Source organism: Myotis yumanensis, unplaced genomic scaffold (genome assembly GCF_028538775.1).
Source record: "Myotis yumanensis isolate MYYU_CA2020_CCGP unplaced genomic scaffold, mMyoYum1.0.hap1 SCAF_1, whole genome shotgun sequence".
Classification (NCBI taxonomy): Eukaryota; Metazoa; Chordata; class Mammalia; order Chiroptera; family Vespertilionidae; genus Myotis; species Myotis yumanensis.
Window position 1 is genome coordinate 188,816,646 of NW_027223752.1, and position 22,725 is coordinate 188,839,370.

The 22,725-nt window shown below is 38.4% G+C and overlaps 1 protein-coding gene across 2 annotated transcripts in view; it reads left to right on the forward strand.

Moving 5' to 3' along the window:
* The window catches only part of ANTXR2 (ANTXR cell adhesion molecule 2), a 129,686-nt gene that overhangs the window by 50,393 nt on the left and 56,568 nt on the right, over positions 1-22,725 (forward strand). For both annotated transcript variants that reach the window (XM_070394185.1, XM_070394178.1), the window contains exons 12-14: positions 6,439-6,534; positions 19,930-19,974; positions 21,622-21,714. In XM_070394185.1, coding sequence (XP_070250286.1) covers positions 6,439-6,534; positions 19,930-19,974; positions 21,622-21,714 — 234 coding nt within the window. The remainder of the gene's footprint in view (positions 1-6,438; positions 6,535-19,929; positions 19,975-21,621; positions 21,715-22,725) is intronic.

Sequence of the window (22,725 nt, forward strand, 5' to 3'; positions counted from 1 at the left end):
TGTAATCATGTAAAAACATTTCTTAGTTTGTCAGAGATCTTATGAAATAGATGAGTTTATTTAACCTTTGGGCCACAGTTTGCTAATTCCTAATATGGAATATTCCAAAAGAATCCAGTAAATGAAATTATCACCTACTCTATGATCCCCCCCACCCCCAACTCTAAATTCATGGAAACAAAATTGTGGAGACCCATTTCCTCCTTTCTGTGTCTGTTTTATTTTTAATAAGGTTGCTATGATTATTTTCTAGATAGATTAAAACTATTCATGGAATTTTGAAATTTTTGACTGGTTCCTCTTTCCCATAGTTATTTTGGAAGTGTGGTAGTGACTCTGGTTTGTTTTTATATTTCTGTGATTCTCTTAGCTAGAATTTCAGTTATATTTGGCAAATTTTTTGACTGTACATTATAATTTGCTTTTAATGAAGTAAAGGAAATTAGATGCAGAGAAAGTTAAAAAATGTAATATATCCAGGATGACAAGAACATCTATTTCTTCTACCCTAAGATCAAGTTCAATATCCTGATATAGCTCTAGTTAACCAGTAAAAAAATTTTGGCCTCATGGCCTTGACCAACATCTGGGTACTAAGTTGCTGACTGGACTGCTCAGTTAACTTGTATACCCTAATGTTTTTAGATATCTGAAAATGATATTTGTTCAAAACTATAGTTAGAAAGAATTGTTCCAACAAATGGCCAATTGAAAGGTCATTCAACAAGTGACCAATTCCTTCTGTATTAAAGGAATTACTACTTTTTAGAAATTTGTGTTTCCTATCTCTTCTTCAGCTTTTTCAGGTGCTAGCAGGTCCCTCAAACTCTGTGCTTTAGCCAAAGTTGTCTTTTTCTTGTTTTTGCAAAAATCCATTAATTCTGCCTCCACTCCCTCCCTGGGATTTCTTATGATTCCTCAAGGAGGTCCTCTCAGAACCTTAGACCAGGTTAGCTCACAGTTTGACATGTTTCTGTCGTAGTTTCCTTATATACTGCTCACCTTTGTAATGATTTTTTCAAGGTCTGTCTCTCCAACTAACCTGTGGGCTTCATGAAGATTTGTCTAACTTTGTAACTTTGGTACCTGTTTAACCATGTACCGTTGAAACAGAAGCAGGCCCAACCAGAAAGGAGAAGCATTTAGGTTCTGCGTATGATACAAATCTGTGTTATCATATCTAGTTCCATTGGACGCTAAGTCTTTAGTTTGCAGCATGTTAGCTGCTCATAGGAATGAAGTCTATGTATTTGACCTCTCCTTAATTTGTTTATAAAGTATGTGAACAATGAAATGATTTCCCTTTCATGATTGAAGTCTTTTATGCACTGATAGTGGCTCTGGGAAATCAAAACAAAGGAACTGGGAACGTCTGATCTTGTATACAGTTTACTGAGCTAATGTCTGGGACCAGACATCCAGCGCTGGGTTTCATACATTTACAGCAAGTCCAGGTTGTCTGAAATTCTGTGCTTCCTCTGACCTATGTTCTATCATGCTTAGCTTAAATATGAAAAAAAGAATAGGTCTGTAGGTCTTTGGAAGGTGTGTATTTTTGTTTTAATTTAGTGTAGACAAATCTTTGGAATCAGTTGAGATAATACCGTCATACTAAATGTATATTGCATCTAGACATGCATAGTGTTTTGTCAATTGTTCCTAATAGGGACATTTATTTTTAGGGAAAATCAAGAATTTTAATTGCCTATCATGCCCAGCCCATCTACTTCCAATTCTGTCAGCATCATTTTCTGAATTTCATACTCATAACACATTCATAGAAAAAAACTAGTCACTAAACTTTTAGCAGGTACATACCCCCTGGTTGCATATCTGCATTTCTGAACACAAGGTTTGAATTCTAAGAAAGGAAGCCAGATGTTCAGAGAACCCTTTTGAAAGCTATATAGCACAGCCAATGAACAACTTCCGTGAGGGCTACGGCTAGTCCCTTGTGCAGGAGAGGTCTCATGCCAGACTCATACCGTACACGAGCAGTCCCAGACTGGTTGTACCTTATACAAGCCCTTAGATTTGAAGGTGGGATCATGGATTTATACATTTGACAGCATTTCTTCCATAGCATACCCCAGTTTTTATGTATTTCTCTGACATTGTTTTTCTCTTTGCTTAGATTTTAAAGCTGAGCATAATCAAACCTGTGAAGAGTTGCATGATTTTGCATGAATGTTTAGAATTCTGTGTATAAAGATGCACTTTGAGTATTTTCCTAAGTAGCCTGATGTATATTTGAATTATTTTCTTTGGTTTTAAGAGAACTTCAATATTTGCCTGGAAAATTTCTATAACATAGTTATCTCCCTCCTACCCCACCCCCCGCCACACACCTCTTTCTATGTGAAGATGCTTATTTAGATGTTTAGGATACATCAATGGCCAAATGTGGAGCTTATATTTTCATTCTTCCTAACTCTAGATGAATAAATTGCTAGATGCATAGATGCCTTTTTATTTATTACTAGTGGCCTGGTGCACGAAATGTGTGCATGGGAGGATGTCCCTCAGCCCAGCCTGCACCCTCTCCAATCTGGGACCCCTCGGGGGATGTCCCTCTTGCAATCAGGGACTGCTGGCTCCTAACTGCTCACCTGCCTGCCTGCCTGATTGCCCCTAACACTCTGCCTGCCAGCCTGCTCACCCCCAACTACCCCCCCTTGTCAGCCTGCTCACCTCCAACTGCCCCCACCCTGCTGGCCTGCTCACCCCCAACTTCCTCCCCTGCCAGCCTGATTGCCCCCAACTGGCGCCCCCTCCTGGCCTGATCGCCCCTAATCCCCTCTGCCTTGGCTCTGCCACCATGGCTTTGTCTGGAAGGTATCCCGGTCTAATTAGCATATTACCCTTTTATTAGTATAGATAGAGGCCTGGTGCACGGGTGGGGGCTGGCTGGTCTGCCCTGAAGGGGGTCCCGGATCAGGGTGGGGGTCCCCTTGGGAGGGCAGGGCCAGCCTGGGCAAGGGGCTGATGGCAGTTTTCAGGCTGTCCACACCCCCTTCAGGGTGGGGGGGTCTCTGCTGGGGTGCATGGCCAGCCTGGGCGAGGGGCTGATGGCCGTTTTCAGGCTGGCCACTCCCCCATCGGGGTGAGGGTCCCCACTGGGGGGGCGTGACCGGCCTGGGCGAGGGGCTGAGGGCGGTTTGCAGGCTGGCCATACTCCCATTGGGGTTAGGGTCCCTGCTGGGGGCCGTGACCTGCCTGGGTGAGGGGCTGAGGGCCATTTGGGGGTGGTTTGCAGGTCAGCCAAGCCCCCAGCTTTGTCCGGAAGGACGTCTGGAAGGTCTCCGGAAGATCTCCCGGTCTAATTAGGATATTATTCTTTTATTAGTATAGATGCTAAATTATTTTTTATGGTAAATATCATGAAAGAACATTTTTGAGTGCCTTAAGAATGGTTTGATAGTAGATGGAAAAGCTCTGTGAAGATAGTGTGGGTGTGACGTTTTCTAGTTATTTTTGTTTTCTGAAAGAGAAATCAAATGAAATGATCAAGGATTCTAAGTGATACTTTGGTGGTGTCTGTTTTGGTTTATTTGTAACCTAATATTAGTTACAGAAGTAGCTTCCATGGTTAGTCCCTCTTCCATCCAGATAAAAAAACTAGAAAACAAATGACAGCTTTAAATGTTCATGTGTACTTGATTCTGAATCTTTTTCTGAAAATTTCTGAAGTTAGTTAATGTTTTATGGTCTATGCTGCCCTGAGAATTATTTATTTTAAAAATTATTTTTTAATTTCAGTTTACATTATACATTATTTTATATTAGTTTCAATATACAGGATAGTGATTAGACAATCATATTCTTTACAAAGTGTTCCCCCTGATTTTCCAGTACCCACCTGGTCCCATACATAATTATTACAATATTATTGACTATATTCCCTATGCTGTATTTTACATCTCTGTGACTGTTTTGTAGCTACCAATTTGTATTTCTTAACCCTTTCATGTTTTTCACCCAACTCCCCTGAGAATTGTTTTAAAAGTTATTTTGTAATGGATTTATTGAAACTGAAAGCCTGCTAATAATAAATATCTTTGAAAATTGATTTGTTTTGGAACGGTTTCCAAGCCACTATCTAGAATCTCGTTTGCTTTGCATTTCTCTGTAATATTAACAGGTGATCAGGAAATGACACATTTCAAGATTTTTCAGATTAACCGAGTAAAATACTAGCACTTCCTTGCTAATACTTTTGAAAACTACCTTTTCTTCTTTTTTTCCAGTTATTTGCAAATAACTGTTTACATAAAGATTATTATCTCTTTGTGCATAGGTCACTATGTATTACACTTCCAATTCCATTATAAAATGTTCTGATTAAATGCTACTACCATCCTCGCTTAAACATCAGAAAGTCTCTATTTGATCAATGCTAACATTTTCCAAAGTGGATTCTAGGAATTCCTGGATCTGTAGGTTAGTGAAAATGTTATGAGAAAAAACAAAGGCTTCTGTGCCGATATTAAATTGGACTTTTTTTTCCTACAAAACCAGAGCTTTAAACATGTTAATGGGCAAAGTAATTTTCTGAGAGAAATATAATAGTCTGACTTTTCCACAGAGTTTGTTGCTTCAGGAACAATGGCTTTCTCATTTGATGGATTAGTATAAAGGTCTAATTTTAAGCAAACTGTTTAATTTCTCTGGGCCTCTATTTTTCAGTACCTTTAATACAATGCCATTCTAAGACCCATACTGGTAGGTCCTCTGCCCCGCCGCCAACATCTCAGTCTATCAGCTGTTGGGATAAATGTGGCTCTCACCCTGACTTCTGAGCTTCTACTGATTTGTTTGGAATGCCAGAAAATGTATCTCTGAAAATCTGCCTTATAAAGTGCCTTATAATGTTTTCATCCAGACAGTGTATTGATTTATTCTTTTTCTTCCCTGAGTTCTTTCCCTTAAAAAAAAATGAAACATTATTACTGAGGATCCCACAGAATGGGTTAGGTAGAGACACCTTGCCCCCTTGGGACCTGTAGCTTTACACTAGAAATTCAGTCAGCATTCTTCTCTGTGTTTGTGGATTTTGCGATCTTATTTCTTTGGAGGCCATTCTCTCCGTAAGTAGCCTAGCATGGGGTAGCCACTGGTCCGTGGGCTGGACCTAGCCCTGCTTCCTAGAGTTCACAGCAAAGGCTTCCTGGGGTCGTGACTGCAGTTACGCTTGTAGGATGAACAGATGGTTGCTAGAGGAAGGGGGTTAGAGGCAGAGCCCAGTGAAGGGCCTTTGGCTGGAGGAACTCTACACTAGAAAGTAAAAGAACACTGCTGTGGCTTTTGTGGGGAGAGCGTTCGAGCTGCCGTGAGAGATTGTCTGATATGTGAATGCACGAGGTTGCATTCTTGCATTGGTGCATGTATACCATTTGCCAACAAGAACCGCTGTTGTTAACTTTTCACCTTGGTGATTTTTGATATTCATCTCTTCTATCATTAAATATATAAAGTAAATAGTATTCCATCCTCAAAAAGTCTGGGGAAATTCTGCATAAATTCTGCCTAGAGGTAATCATGATTGTAACAGTCTTTTCCCAGAGACAAAAGATAAGGATCATAGGGACCATTCCTATAACCCAAATACTGATTCTTTTTTACATTCCTTTAAGGCATAATTTAAAACAATCTCTAGCACTTTGGAAGATTTTATATTTATTATGACTTGCCTTATAATAACATATATGAAATAGAATATAAGGCAATTTATATACTTTAAAGAATTTAAAGGAATAGAAATCTGGTTTGAGATTATTATGCTTCCTTTATTGGTTTCTGGTGTTTCCTTAAAAAAATGTGTATTGGGTATAGACATAAGAATCATTCATACCTGTTGAGAATTTTTTTAATCCTCACCTGAGGATATGCTTTTATTGATTTTTAGAGAGAGAGGAAGGGAGAGAAAGATACTGAGAAACATCAATGTGAGGAATTTCTCCCCCTTCCTCTCTCTTTAAAAAAAAGGGGGGGGGGGATGGACATTCACTAGAATTTTTCACACAAACAAACAAAAATGCCACAACAAACAAAAAAGTATCAAAGGAGGAGACCTAAGGACAGTTACATGAAATCCATTGTTGGTAGATTAAGGGGGCAGGAGAAAGCAAAACAGGGACATCTCTGGGACAGGATAAAACAGAGACACACGATAGTTAATAAAAATAGACAGGCTCCCTTCAGATAAAGGTTGGCCTTTGTCAAGGCAGGTGCAGTCCTAGGACGTGACTGCCGGCCTTGAGTTAGTTTTACTTAGGATTTTTATGTTCAGACCATCCTATGTGGTTACTCTCAGTCTCTGAGTTTGCAAGGCTCATAACATAGGCCTCCCCAGAGCATAGTATGTGGCCCCCTTTCGTCCACAAGGACTTGACCATTAGCTTCGCTGACCATCTTGCTTTTGTTTTCTTCCTCCTCCAGTCTAATGGGATCGCAGCCATCATTGCCATCCTGGTGTTACTGCTGCTCTTGGGCATCGGTTTGATGTGGTGGTTTTGGCCTCTTTGCTGCAAAGTGGTGAGTAAGAAGGATTTTTAGCTACTCCTTATTTAACCAGTGAGATATAAATTGCCGGGGTCCAACCCCAGCAGGTCCAGGGGTCCCCAAAGGTGTGGACGGAGTCGGCGAAGAAGCAATGACACGGAGACAGCCTTCAGTTGATCAGCAGCCTAGTCAGGACCTCTAGCCAGGATCTCTAGCCAAAGTTCTGGTTGGGATCTCCAGCCAAGTTCTGGTTAGGATCTGGTTAGGATCTGATGAGGATCTGATGTTTATTGTCTTGTTACATTTATACCAGCCGATTTTAATCCTGTCAATTTCTATTACAAAGGTTAGGGCGTTTCTTATCTCCATTCCAGGGAGTAAAGCTTATGTACTTAACTACCCACCTGGCACTTAATTAAGGGGTTGTATCCCCTCCCTAACCTCAGGGAAAAATCCCTACCTGGGGAAACAACCTTTCTCAGAGAGGTGACTTTGGTTAAAACACATGGCACTAAGGAGAGCAAACATATTAAGAACAATATGCTATATATCCAGGTCCCTTGAAACATATGCTGTGCAGATGTTTCTTTCCTGCAGCGACTGTGTCAAGCAGCAAGGATGGACTGGCTTCCGGCAATAAATAAGGCTTGGAAGGTGAATCAACACTACATTGTTCACCAACAGCAAAGTTTCAATTAGCAAATTGAACTTCAATCATTTTTATCACTAATAACTTCTAGGAAACATGCATGCCAATAAATATTTATTGTAAAACTTCATCTCAAAAGTATTTCAAAATCAGGTGTGGAGGAAGAAGGGACGAGGAAGGTAGAGGAGGTCATAGAGATAAAGGCTTTGTACTAAGTACAAAAGAATTTCAAGTAAATTGAATGGTATTTTCTACTGGATTTATTGGAAGAAGTTGATCATCTGTCAGGGTTTTTTTAAAATATGTATTTATTGATTTTAGAGATGAAGAGAGAGGGAGAGAGAGGTAGAAACATCAAGGATGAGAGAAAATCACTGACTGGCTGCCTCCCACATGGGCCACACTGGGGATCAAGCCTATAACCCCGGGCATGTGCCCTGAGCTGGAATCGAACTGTGACCTCCTTGTTCATAGGTTGATGCTCAACCACTGAGCCACGCAGGCCGGGTTGTCAGGTGTTTTTTTAAAGTGCGTATTGAACCTTTCATTACCTCTTTGAAAGAGCTACTATTTCAGAACCTCTCTGTTTGCTTCTCAGAAAAGCAGTTTAGAAATAAGTCATGTGCAAATGTTAGGGGATCTGTTAGACAGTCACTTTTGAGGTTATGCCAGTTGGTTTTTGTTTGTATCATGTTCCATGAGTGAGTAAAACCTCTGACAGAATCTGGGAGTAAAATAGTCTTTTACTGCTGCTGTATTAAATTGCCTCACATTGGGTGACTTAGCTTAAAACAATGCGTATTTGTTGTCTAACCACGATGTAATCACAGATCCATCACGGGTCTCTCTGGGCTAAAAGGTATCAGCATGGGTGCATTCCTCCCTTAGTGCTCCAGAGGACAGTCTGTTCCCTCGCCTTTTCCAGCTTCCAGAGGCCACTCACATTCATTGATTAGGGGTCCCCCTCCCCCATCTTCAAAGCCAGCAACGATGCATCTCTTCTGTAGTCACGGCTCCCTCTCTCTCAACCCAGCTGGGACGTGCGGCACCTCCAATGTTAAGGAACCATGTGATTAGGTTGGACACTAGGATAAGCCAGGATAATCTCCCATCTCAAGGTCTTTAACCTTAATCGCATCTGCAAAGTTCCTTTTACCTTGTAAGGCAATTTAGTCACAGTTCCAGGGAATTGGAGTGTGGACATCCTTGTGGGGCTGTAAATCTGCCAACCACAGGGTGCAATGTTGAGTGATAAATATTGGCAGATTTTAAGCAATCCCATTTGGATTCTTCAGGCTTCATAGAAAAGATTATCCTGAAGAGCACTTTTTCAAAGCATGCCTACTACTTGTTTTGATAGTGTCCCTTTTATTAGCAGCACATCATTTAGAACCTTGTATTCCATAGATCACAGTATTGTTTTACGTACTATTACTAGACTGCCTTTCCCTCTCATCTCTGCTGACTGATTTCAGCAACATCCGGCAGTGCTTTTTGTATTAGTCCTGCATTCATTATTCATTGTACTTCAGTCTGCTTTCACGAGGCAGCTTTACAGTCCTTTACCTCAGAGCTGTTGGCCCATGGAGGAGATACAGAATTAAACAACAGTAGAGACAAGAAGCATCCTGCCTCTTTGCTGAACTAATCAGTTTCCTGCCGTAGCAGTTTATGCACAAACGGCTTCCTGTTTTAATCTTGATTTTCCTAGATGTGACTATTGTAGGGCAGTTAGCATTCTTGAGTCTCAAATTTACAAAGCAAAAATGTGCCCTAAAGTGATTTGTACTTCTTGCTTTTTTATTTTAAATTTTGCAGTGCTGGATTGCCTTCCTTCATTACTTTGCAATTTCATCTATTATTGGCCAGAGGGCTCACAAGTGTCAAAGTATGTGTTTTTTAAAGATACTTGCAAAAACTGAAGCAGGCTTCTTTGGGAGTTTGCTGGATGTGCTCAAAGGAGGTTTCCACTATCATTTTGGTCGTGAAAATAGATCTATTTTGACCATGAGACTCTGCAGATTGCAAAGCACATAGTGTATTTCCTTCTGCCAGGCTTAGGGCACCTTTAAGGTGTGTTTTCAGGACGTGAGGGCTTCCAATCGTGAACGCTTGCTAATTTCTGGAGCTTATTTACCAGAGAGAACCAGTTTTAGTTTATATTTAGAAATATAGACTGAGAGAGCAGCTAGCCCTGTGTATGAGCTGACACTTAGATCTAGGTGTAAATGAGACACAGCTAACATTTCCCAAAGTAAGGTTTAAAAGCAGAGAGAAGGTAAAGGCAAAATTCTGTATTCAGCTCTTAGCAATCTAACAAGTTCCAGTATTGTGCTGGGAACTGGGGAGTGGGTGTGTCTGCACAAAAATGATGATAATATGATATGAAAACATATTTTAATATGAAAACACAGAACTGTGGGTAAAATGTCAATGGAGGGTCAAAAGTGCCTCAGTAGCAACAGGTGTAAACAGTAATAACACAAAGGAAGAGGGATTTGCTAGAGTTAAGGGGCTATTTTAGAGGAACCTGACTAAGCTGCTGACTCCAAACTGAGCTTTGAATGATGAATAAGTTGTTGGCAGTTGGTGGGGGACATTTCCGGTGAAGTGTGTGCAGAATTACTAGGTATTCTGGCATGCTTTGGGAAGGCCGGGGCTGAGGCCTAGGGTGTCAGTGGCAGGGAGTGGGGAAGGAAGGCTTGGGATGTAGCCATGAACCCCATTAGGGAGGGCCTCCTCTGTCTTTTAGGAAGTTTGAACTCTCCCTGCGCATGAGGAGAAGCCACTGGAGAGGTTTGATCGGTATAATCCCCTGAAAGAAGCTTTGCTTGTTGCTTGGTTAGAGGTCTGGTCCTCAGGGGGTTAAGTCTGCATCCAACGCAATTCCATCAACAATTGAAATGGAAAGCCAGTGACAGGTAGTGCATCTTAGAAATGGAGCGAAGTATCTCTAACAAAGTGTAGAGAATTGGAGAATAACATAGAGGCTAAGTGAACTAGGGAAACATGGAGAGGCGATGGAAAACCAGGGGCAGAGGAGACTAACCTTGTGAAAAAAATGTTGAGTGTTGAATCAGGTGTTGTACTATAACTGCGGGAACTTTATTTTACTTTGTTCCTTTTACAGAATACACATATGCAATGCTGGAATTAGAATGTGGTTATTTAAGTAATTCTTAGCATTAACTTATCAGGGATCAGTTTGACTTCGATTGTCTATTGTGAGCAGTGATATTACTTTTTAATGGGGTGAGAAATGCATTTCTCTCAGCTTGGTGTTGTACAGCTTTCTCTTTGGTTGAGTGTGTTTTAAGTATCAGTGGTAGAGATTTAAAGGTATGTCTGTTCTCTGGGCATGTTTACATCATGTCTGTGATTCACCTCTTAGGGAGTCACATGCTCAGAAACTCTTATCAGGATAGAGAGCCTGGGGGAAAAGCCCTGAACAGAGGCCTTAATATTTGTCACACATTCTTCATTCAATGGTTTCATATTTAATGGGAATATCTTATGAAATGATTTGGTCATTTATTGTTTAAAAATTACAGTTTCATGTATAATAATAGCTCAAATATGACAGTGTTACTTAGATCTTAGACAGTGATTCTCAGTTTGTTTGTTTTTTCATGCCTGAGGACTCCTAGAAGAGTGGCTGTCCGATTTCAGTGGTGGCCATCCTCCCTGAGGGGAAGGAGGGCTGAGATATCCCGGGATCAGTGCAGTTTGGAAAGCCCTGTGTAGTAGGCTGGCTAATGACCTCTGAAGTTATCGGGGTCTTAATCCCTGTACACTGAATGTTAGCTTCTATGGTGAAAGGGACTTTGTAGATGTGATTAAATTAAGGATCTTGAGATAGGGAGATTTTTCCAGGGTGACTTAGGTGGGTTCCTAGATCAACCATTGTAGTTCATTATTTAATGAAATAATAAAGAAACATATATTTCTATTTCACAGATTTAGGGTTTTTTTACACATTTGATAATTTTATTTTAATATAATTGGGTTTCTTTAAACTCTGTGTATTTTAATTTAGCTTAATTATTCTGAGAAGGGGTTCCATAGGTTCACCAGATTGCTTCTGAGGGGCTTAGGGTGAAAAGGTTAAGAAAACAAAAAAAAAACATGCAATAGAATCTGGACAGCCAAGATGCTTTTAATATGAGACTATTTAAAAATTTTAAATCTTTCAGTTTATTTTAATGAGTATTTTCAAGACTAAAAGAGAAATGGTATCATTAAAAATGTTGCAGAATAGTGTCTTTTCTGTGCCTGGGCTTTCCATGACAAATAGAAATCTAAATCAATGACATTTGGGGAACTTTATCTAGTAATAATCACAACAAAAGAGCCCTCATGCAAAGCTGACATTTTGGGGCACTACCAATAGTGAATTATGGAGTGTGTTGAGTTTGCAAACTATTCCATAAGGGGAAAAGTTCTCATTTTTGTATGAAGTTATTTCTCACCATCTGTTAAGAGTCTGTATCCTGCTCATTGAGTATCCTCACATCCTCTTTTACAACTGCTTTTCTTTAACAAAAACATCAACAGCATCCTCTCTTTTTCCTTAAATTAAAAAAAATGGGACAGGAAAGATTAAAAATAAACTTATGTATTGAATCATGAGTGAGATAACGGAAAATGTGGATGTTTCATCATTGTTTAGCTTAGAAGGCATGTTGGATTTACGGCAGATTTGTTGTACTATCAGGATGGCAGAAATGACAGTCCTATAGTTGCATCATTTGGAATAACCAGACTCTCCACAGGATTACAGATGTAAGGCTAATGAGGTGGCAAACAAAGGCTTTCTGGAGTGTTGTCAATTAGAGTGTGTTATACAGCTGCAAATATCTGAATATACTGGAAATGATAAATGCTCACTCTGCTCTAGTGTCCTTGGCCAAAGTTCTCCATCCGCAAGGGAATACTCATTTCCCTTAGTGCATTTAAGACATTACACAAAGATCTCATACATCTTAATTTAAAAAATCATTTAAAAAGTTATCTTTTTAAGGCCCAACTTGTTTATAAGTAAGTTGAGCTTTCATGACGAGGATATATCTGACTGGAGCTCGAAGGAATCATTTTCTTAGCCAGCAACAGCTGTGCTGTTTTTTGTAAATAGTAATAATGTTTCCACATTCACTTGTTTTTTATTGTTGAGGAGGGCTCATGGTGCCTTTATTGAGTTACTTTGAGAGCAGCTTGATAATTTTTTTTTGGAATGCACAATAAAGTAGAAGTAATTTAAATTTTAATATGCCTTCCTTGCACCATTAATTAAAATGATTTATGTTTGGTTGCCCCCTTGAAATAGAGTGTGATGTTAGTACTCATTGCTTCCATGGTGATGTTTTTCAACAGAGCATCATGTACGAAACAGGGTACCAAACTCTTCTTGGTCCTAGTTTATTTGCCTTGACAGCAGCACCTTAACTTAACTGCTGGCAGAATACACTCTCACACTTCTTTCCAGTCCTCATTTGGCATTTTTAAATGACTAGTCATTGACCAGACTTCCTACCAGCTATTTGTTGCTAGTAAGAATCCTTTCCTTATTAAAGATTTTTATTGATTTTTAGAGAGAGAGAAAGAGAGAGGGAGAGAGAAACATCACTGTGAGACAAACATTGATTGGCTTGTCTCCTGCACTCCCCCTACTGGGGATTGAGCTAGAAATCCAGGCATGTGCCCTGAGTGGGAATTGAACCAGCAACCTTTCTGTTGTCGGGATGATGCCCAATCAACTGAGCCAGACCAGTCAATCTTTGACCATTGATGAATCTGTCAAGGAGGAAAAGAAAGGAAATGAAAGGAAAGGCAGGATGAGGTAACCCAGATCGTATTTTGGTCCGGATGTTGAAAGCATCTAATTTTGTGAGATTTAGAAAAGAACTTCCCAAACAGCAATATAAGAGCCTTTGTGCTTATGCACTTCAGAGGAGAGGAACTACACTTGCTCTCTGATCTTATCAAAAAGAGATGGGAGAATGAAAGGAAGACCCACCTATATTTTTCAACAAATTTTTGTAGCCAGTAAGAATGATTTCTCTATTGTCTGCGGGCTCCCAGACACTTAGATGACATTGCTGATAAACTGGGCATTTGTTTTTGTCATTGGCAAGAATCAGTTCTGAAATAGTTCTTGATCTACAGTTGCTGTACAGTATCTTTTTAAATTCAGTGCAGTTCACTGTTGACAGTTCTTTTCACTCTTTTCTGAATATCAGAACATATGATTGCATCAAGCTGGCTGCAGGCTCCAGTGCTGACATTTTCTAGCGCAAAGAATGCCCACATCACTCGAGCATTTGAAAAGTGTTAATGAGCAGATCAAAAGGACTGTTGCCTGAAGCAGCTAACTTTTTTTTCCCCCTAAGAAATCGGCTCTCCTCCAAACTGAAATCTTCATTCTAGCAGCTAAGTAGATGAGATGTAATCCTCCCCGATGATGATAATAACAAATAAAAAAAAATTGGAGAAGAATCAAACTCTGCATATGGTTCATAAAGTGGTGAAAGTGTTTTCCAGAATCTTCAATACTGAGCTGAAGGATGCTAAGTGGAAAAAAATCCTGGCAACTAGGCAATATTATGCCTTTTAAAATCTGCAAATTCTCATAAAATATGGTGCATATGAATACATCTTTTTCTGAAATGCATGTGCTCTTGCACTATTTAATACAAGAATGAGATTCTCATGACTGTTATTTTTAATGTATTTGGACTGACAGTAAGGTTTCCCGTTCTCCTGAACTAGTTTGACTGAAATGTAGGGGTATCAGTTGGACACAGATTTTGCCATTTTTGGCTTTTGGGCTGAATGGCTTCAGATCATTTCTCCTTTGTTGCTTATGAGGCCACATGGTAGAGTGAAGAGAGGGAGCATTTTGAAACATCAGACACATAAGGAACATTTTATTTTCTGTTCCATCATTTCTAGGTTAGGGATGTTGACTATGTGAATTATCAAGTTATTGCTCAATAAAATGGGAATGATAAACTTTTTTCACGTAGTCACCATAAAAATTAAATTATATCTATCTATCTGCCTACTTTTTTAATACATTCATCCATCCGTCTATCTGTCCATTCTATGCATCCCAGCCAGTGACAATTACTCAACAAATCTTAAGCCTTTTCTTCTACACTCTTCCCCTTTGCAGTCCAAACTTATTTTGAAAGGATGTCATATGGCAGAAGAAGTTGAACTCAGAGTTTGAAGGTAGATGGGCCTGGGTCCTGGGTTTGAATCCTAATACTAATGTTTTCTCTTTGTATATCCTTGAGCAAGTTATTGAAGTTGGAGTCTCCTTATATTTAAATGGAGAGAAGCATAGTAACTGCATAGGGTTATATGACAGAACCAATAAGTGGTGGTTACTGTTAATAGTAATATTAATACACAAATGAGCCATAGCACTGACTCAGTTTCTGAAGGTAGTGTTATATTTTGTGGTGATGGCTGTGTCTCTTAATTTAGCAGGTCAAAAGTTGACGTAGGCAGAGTTTTAAGGCTGTTGTTCCTATTGTTAACAATGTAGAAAATGTATCTGCCAGGATTTCAGAATCAATTTAAATTTATAATAAGTCATGCATTTAGTCATTTGTAAGATTAATTACATGTTATTGGAAAAACAAACCCTAATGTTCTTTTCTATAATAAGGTGAATACAAATGCTTTAGACATATGGCCTACTTAATTATGAAAAGGCATAGAAGCAAAAGTCCTGGTGGAGACATTATGATTTGTATTATTTTTGTTTGTTTGTTTTTTTAGTATTCTATTGGAATTTTCATCTTGGAAAGGGCTACAATTAATTGAATTAATTTTCTAGATGAAGAAACTTAGGGTAGTCTTACATCTTCCCACCTACCACTGAGTTCCTAAGTTCTCTGAATTTATTGGTTAAGAGAAATGTGATGCTCCATTTCCTTTGGAATAAGCAATATTTTAGTTTCATGGAAATCATCTCTTTATCATTTTTTCTTCCTATTTTTCTCATAAATTTAGAGGTTGGCTATGAGCCTTTTAGAATGTTCTCAGCTATTTCCTTCAGTTTACTTTTCATTCATATTTTTATTACCTGCTGCTTGCAGAGCACTTTATTAGGCACTAGAGTTAGTTATAAAGAACGGGGAATGATTATTGCCCTGAAGAAATCTACAGTCTTAAAGAGTAATTGAAAAATTCCAAAATAAACATATAAACCCAAGTTAATGAAGCATGAATAGTTCAACTGAACAGCAAAATATAGTTTTAGAAGTTTTAAAGCTTCCAGATAAAGCAATAGTAAGTTGGTGGTGTAGTCTGTGAATGCTGGATAGGAGTTAACATAAAAATGGTCATTTTATTTGGGGGAAGCAAAGGGATCTTTGGTCTTCCTTGGGTAGAGGGACATGTAAAGGTATATTTGTAAATCGGGGATTAGGATGGAGCCACACTGTGCTGAGGCATGTGAAAAGGAGAATAGAAGACCGGGCTCATGGAAATGTATTGAGAAAGAGCTTTGTTTTTCCAGGTTGTGGCTTATGATACCAAATAAAGGGACTCCAGTAAGGTGAAAGAATGCAAAGACACCTCTTACTATCCTTTTGTGAGTTTGTCAGCAGTGATCATATAAGGATTGGAGTTTTGTCTATATCAATACTATGCAGGATAATGAGTATGGCATTAAAAATGGCAGAATCATGGAGAGGGGTGTCCAGTAATTCTTGGAAGGTATATAGAACAAGGTTGTGGATACCATTTATGTCCTCAGAAATTTATATCCCAGTGCAAAATGTACAGGTAATAAGCAGGCTAAATTTTAAATCCTCACAAGGAAATGAAAATGAGTTTAGATATATTATATTCAGACTTAGTGGAATGAAGGATGTACCTTTATCCTTTTCTAGTGAGAGAAGTTTAGACAACACTTTATGGTAATTTGCAAAATTAAGAGTGGAAGCATGATTTGTAAGTGTGTTCCAATAAATTTCAGTAATTCATTGATTTAATTGTTGTCATTGTAACCATTGACCCATTTTGACCAGAGAAATGATCAATTAAGTTTGTGCTAGAAAAATATTTATCTGACTACATACGTTAGAGTGAGGGATGGATTAGAGATAGATAAACAAGCTAGATGTCTAATTTAAGTAAGAAGAGAATGTAGACATTGATGACAAAAAAAAAGCAATGGTAATTAAAGACTTATCAATCAATGTCATCAATATGTTATTAGTTAAAATGCATAAAATGGGAGTGAGGATTGGTGGGGTGCATCTGTTTCCTCTGAGCACCATTCATTTACTGATAATGGGTATGCCACACTTAAAGTGCTATTAGCAGTTCTGGAAACCACACTTTGACATATTGATAAAATGAATATATATTAGTGAAACTGACCAAGATGAGCACATAACTCAGAGCCATTGTATGAGAAATGGCTGTGACGTTTAGCTTTGAGATTAATAAATTCAATAGATACATGGCTATCATCCTAGTATTCAAAATTAGGAACTGCTCTCTTCTGGAAGAAAATTTAGTTGTGTGCCTGTGTATTTCCACATCCTAGGATCAGGACTAAAGAGTGGCATCTACAGAGAGGAAGGCTTTGGCTCCTTTGGGGAAAAACACTTTCAAATTATTTGAGTTTCTTGCCAATGGAATGAATTGTTTTGTGAGGTAGTGAGTTTCTCTTTATTGCAGGAATTCAAACATAGTTGGGCTACAACTTGGTGGGAATTTTTCACAATATTGAAGTTTTGGTTGATTGTGAAAAATGTTGTACAGATATTTGTTACGTCCAGAGAATATTGAGTTTATGATTTTAGGTAGTGACAGTGGGAACAGAATGCAAAGAATCTGCCCTTCTTCCCTGGCTCCCTCCTCCCCACCTTATCCCTCTCTTCCCCTCTCCTCCTTTTTTCTCCCTTCCACTCCTCTCTCCTCTCCTACTTCCTTTCTCTCTCTTTGTCTCTTCCTCCCTCCTCTTTACTACCTTTCTCCTTTCCTGGCCTTCTAACTTCCCTTTCCCCCGCCTGCCTTTCTTTCTTCTCTCTTACAAAATAAAAACTTAACTAAGTTCTGGGAATACAGTGAGGAACAAAGAAGATAAAAACCCCACCCTTATGGAAGTTTCAGTTTTTTGGAGCTAAGAAATGTTATCAACTCTGATAAATGCCAGGGAAGAACAAATAGGCATCTGGAAATATGAAGGGGATCTGCTTTGGGAAAATTGGGGGAATTTGTGAGGAGGGGGAACTTTTCAAAGAATCTATTGGACATGGTAAATGATTTGGTGAAGTCACTTAGAATAAAAGAAGAAATTATAGAGTGTGAAAAATTTGGAGCTTCAACTAGAAAGAATGATATATTTGAAAGAAACAGAGAAAATAGGGAGAAGAGTTGGCTTTTAAATGAAAATGTTTAGGTTGCTTTTGACTCTTGAATATGGAATGTTGATGAGTCTGGTTTACATTGGTTGCTTTTGGACATGTAGGTTGATAATGGTATGAGTGCTTCTTTGTTATAAAGGAAATTCACCTATAGCTTGGTAACCTTGACTTTTTTATTTTACCACAGCATCATTTTAAATTTTAATCCTCTACTGGTATTTATTTCAGATCTAACTGTAAAAACTCACAGATTTTTATCTTTCGAAATTACCAGAAAGAACTGGAATTTACTTTTATTGATAAAATAAAATTGAATTATATAAAAGAGTTCAATAGAAACAACAGCATTTCTTGTAGCATTAAATGCTACATAATGAGTTAGTTTGAGATTCAATCTGTGGGGTTGTAATTATTGTCTATGTATTTTTTTCCTGAGATTTACATCTAAACTAAAATTTGAATGATGAAAATATTATGCATAAAAATTGAATCCGTTTTCTCCACATTATCAATAACATTAATTTTTAAAATATATATTTTTATTGATATTAGAGAGAAGGGGGGGAGAGAGAGAGGGAGAAAGAGAGAGAGAGTGAGAGAGAGAGAGAGAGAGAGAGAGAGAGAGAAAGAAAGAGAAACATCAATGACAAGAGAGAATCAATGATTGGTTGCCTCTTGCATGCCCCCTACTGCGGATTGAGCCTGCAACCTGAGCATGTGCCCTGACCAGGAATCTAACAGTGACCTCCTGATTCATAGGTTGATGCTCAACCACTGAGCAATAACATTAATTTTTTAAAACACCTTTTATTAATAAAAGTTTCAAATGTACACAAAGAAAGACTAAAATAATAAAACGCTCTTTTCTCCTTTACTCAGTTTCAATTTCTGGCTAACCCTAAACCCAGATAATTTTGGTGAAAGTATCAGAAGCATATTATTTAACTTGGAAAAATTGTAGTATATATCTTAAAAGGGCAAGCAGTCTTTGAAAAACATACCCAAGATAATAGTAATATACCTAAATAATAATGATTCCTTGATTATTTTAATTTTTAAACTTATTATTTTAAACTTTTGAAAATTTAATAACATAATTGAAACATTTGACATTAGATGAAATGAAGCAATTATATTTTCAAAGTTTTTTGTTTGTTTGTTTGTTTTTAGTTAGTATAGAGACTTGATATGTACCTGAATGATCAGAAGCCACTGGCACTTGGTCAATAATTTTCTAACATGATGGTACAAAAGTCCAGATACTCCAACCAGAAAAGGTCATTTAAATTAGATGGAGGGGTCTATTTCTCTCACTTAAAGAATTAATCACATAAAATTTCATGAAATAATATATTAAGTAATTGTTCACAGGAAAAGGAATGTTGGCTAAAAAGTTGGTTTGTTTCTAGGTTAAAGGCTGGGGAAAGCATATGTTAATTTCCCTGTCATCTCACCCAGAGCAAGCTAAATTTTGTATTGTCAACCTATGAAAAAGTCAACGAGTCATAGCAGGGAGATTTTGGAAGTCAATCCCTACTCTGTTTGAGGGGACATACTGTAATCTCGTGGGAAAAAAAAGTTTGTATTTTGACATTAGAAGAACCACTTAGCGAAGCTTTGTGCAAGGTATTTGACAATTGTTCTTGTTATTCATGTGACATATGAAGCTAATAACATGTATACCATAAAGATAGGATGAATGAATGTGTGTGGAGAAGTTTTGTGAATTTTAGGTGCTTTTTATCTATTTTGCCTAACAAATGACTCCACAACCTTGTGTCTTCAAACAATAATTTAGTGTCTTCACGGTTCTGTGGAGACTGGCTCAACCAGGAGGTTTCCACTTGGTGTTCTCTCATGTGATTGCGGTCAGGTGGCAGCTGGGCTGGAGGCATCAGAAAGTTAAAGAGGCTCTATGTGCAAGAGAGATTCTTCTCTCACATTCTGGCACCTCAGCTGGGAAGGCTGGCACAGCTGGGGGCTGGCCATGTGTCTGTCTCTCACCACCTAGCCATACCATAATGTTATCCTGGGCTTCCTCACAGCTTGATGGTTTCAGGGTAGTCATGACATGGCAGCAGGCTTCCCCTAGAATGAGTGTTCCAAGGGTGTTAGGGGAAGTGAAAACACTTCTTTTGACCTAGCCTCAGAAGTCACATGGTATCACTTCTACCTCATGCTAGTCAAAAGCTAGTTACAGGAAAGTCCAGATTCAAAAGGAGGAGCATACATATTGGGCAGCGGGGGTGGGTGGGGGATGGGGTGTTAAGGATCATTGGGGACATCATTGGTGCTAACACAGTATTTTACTAATCTAATTATTTTATACACCCTTACTGTTTCCTCTCTATGACACAAAAGTTTTACATTTAATTTTTTGTTTCTGGACAGGTTATCAAGGATCCTCCTCCACCACCACCCTCTGCACCAGTAGAGGTAAATGAGTGCTTAATAAGTGATGTCAGTGTTTTTCAGATATTATCTCCAAACTTGACCAATTACATTATTATTAGATAACTATGATACCCATGTATTGACTTTTTTTTTTTAATATATTTTATTGATTTTTTTACAGAGAGGAAGGGAGAGAGATAGAGAGTTAGAAACATCGATGAGAGAGAAACACCAATCAGCTGCCTCCTGCACATCTACTGGGGAAGTGCCTGCAACCCAGGTACATGCCCTTGCCCGGAATCGAACCTGGGACCCTTCAGTCCGCAGGCCGATGCTCTATCCACTGAGCCAAACCGGTTTCGGCGTATTGACTTTTTAATTCATGAAAATCAATAGTTATTGTTTGTCCTCTTATGATTTCTTGCATGTGCTAGATGAGATCAACAGTACATAGATTTAATTTACTTCTTATAGCAATATATCAATAGTTCTGATGTCACTTATTTTGTTTAAAAAAAGTTCGAAACTGCAAACTGGCAGTTCAAAGGTGTTACTACTTTTCTCAAAATGATTAATACAGTAGTCTCCCTTATTCATGGTTTCTCTTCCTGTAGTTTCAGTTACCGGTGGTCAACTGTGGTCAGCTGAGGTCTGAAAATATTAAATGGAAAATTCCAGAAATAAACAATTAAAAATTTTAGTTTACATGTCAGTCTGAAGAGGGTGATGAAGTCCACACCATCCCATTCTGTCCTGCCAGGGATGCCTTTGTCCAGTGTATCCCTGCTGTACACCTGCCTATTAGTAACGCAGTAGCCGTCTTGGTTACCAAACTATGTCTCAGTAGTGCAGTGCTTGTGTTCACATAACCTTTATTTTATTTAGTAATGGCCCCAAAGTGCGAGAGTAGTGATGTTGGCAGTTTGGATATGCCAAAGAGAAGCTGTAAAGTGCTTCCTTTATGTGAAAAGGTGAAAGTTCTCAATAAGAAAAGAAAAAAAAAATGTTGAGGTTGCTAAGATCTACAGTAAGAACACCATGAAATTTCCTAATTTTTAAATTAAACTATATCATAGGTATGTATGTATAGAAAATACATCGTATATATTAGGTTTGGTACTATCCACGGTTTCAGGCATCCAATGAAGGTTTGGTGGGGCGGGGATAAAAGCTAAAAGCGGGCTGTTGTACTTTAAATAACTGTTTGTTAGCCAAAAATGTGTTAGCAACATGAAATACAGGATGTACTGCCTTATGCATTTTTAAAGCTTCTCAACTACCTATCTTTTTAGTACAAACTTCACAGAACTCAAACATACACATACTTTGATGCTTTACATGGTTATTGAAATGCTCTCCCAATTTTAATGTTTTATCTTTTTAAATATAAAGTGATGAATAGAAAAACAAAACAAAACAAATGATGCTCATAGCAACGTTTGGTAACTTAGTGAATAAAGGAGATTCCCTAAAATTGTGGAGAGGAAGGAGTCCTCCTGTGCTCTGGAACTCCAGAGGAAATTTATGCCGTAAGCATCCACACATCTACATGTCTCATGTATAACTTGTACTGTGTTTCTTACACATGAATTGCGTTATTCAGAAAAATGGCTCAGTGTGAACCAGTCCTGACTAAGCAATATTTTAAGAATGTAATTGAACCAATTTTTAAAAATTGTATCTAAATAGGAGGAAGAGGATCCTCTGCCAAACAAGAAATGGCCAACTGTGGATGCTTCCTATTATGGCGGTCGAGGGGTTGGAGGAATTAAAAGAATGGAGGTTGGTATCTTTAAAAAAATAGAAGCCACTAATTTGGAATATGAATTTCTGGAACTATGAAACCATGGAAACTGTACTTTTTATAATTCAATATCACAATACATCCATTTTTTTACTTAACACTGGGTCTTTTGCAGATATTCTTTTTCTATGGAATCATCTTAGCCATTTCAAAATTCTCTAAGAAGAACTAACTTCATTAGTCAAAGAACTGCATTGATACCATGTCTGAATTCTAAAGGGCAAAACAAAGTTAGGGTTTTTCTCACTATTTTGGAAAAAATTACTGCAGAGAACATCAATTTTAAAGAAGCCAGCCACTTAAAATTGCAACAATACTCATCTTTGAAAAGATCTAATAGCTATGTACTATTTGAGGAGAAAAATGTTAAAATATTCAATAGTATGGATATGACCTTATCACAAATGTAGAGGAAACACATGTAAGGCTTTTTTTAATAAACTTTTAGTTACCACTTATGAACAATCATAATTAATATTAAATATCTTTTATTAGAATGCATTGAACTTTTTGACTGACTCAAATTGTGGAATGAACTGAAGTTTAATATTATATTTTAAAAATTAAATGAGGTCTTCTTACCACCACATAAATATTCTTCAAAGTGATTAATCTCATATAATAAAACCTTAATATGCAAATCAACCAAACAGTGGAGCAACTGGCAGAATGACCGGTTGCTATGACACACACTAACCACCAGGGGGCAGATGCTCAATGCAGGAGCTGCCCCCTGGTGGTCAGTGTGCTCCCACTGTGGGAGCGCCACTCAGCCAGAAGCTGGGCTCACCGCTGGCGAGAGCAGCTGCAGTGGTGGGAGCCTCTCCCTCCCGCCTACGCTGCAGGTGGGCGGTAAGGAGCAAGAGGTCCTGGACTGTGAGAGGGATGTCTGATTACTGGCTTATTAGGGCACAGGCTGGGCTGAGTGCCCGCCCCCCCAGTACATGAATTTCATGCACCAGGCCTCTAGTTAATTAATAATATGCAAT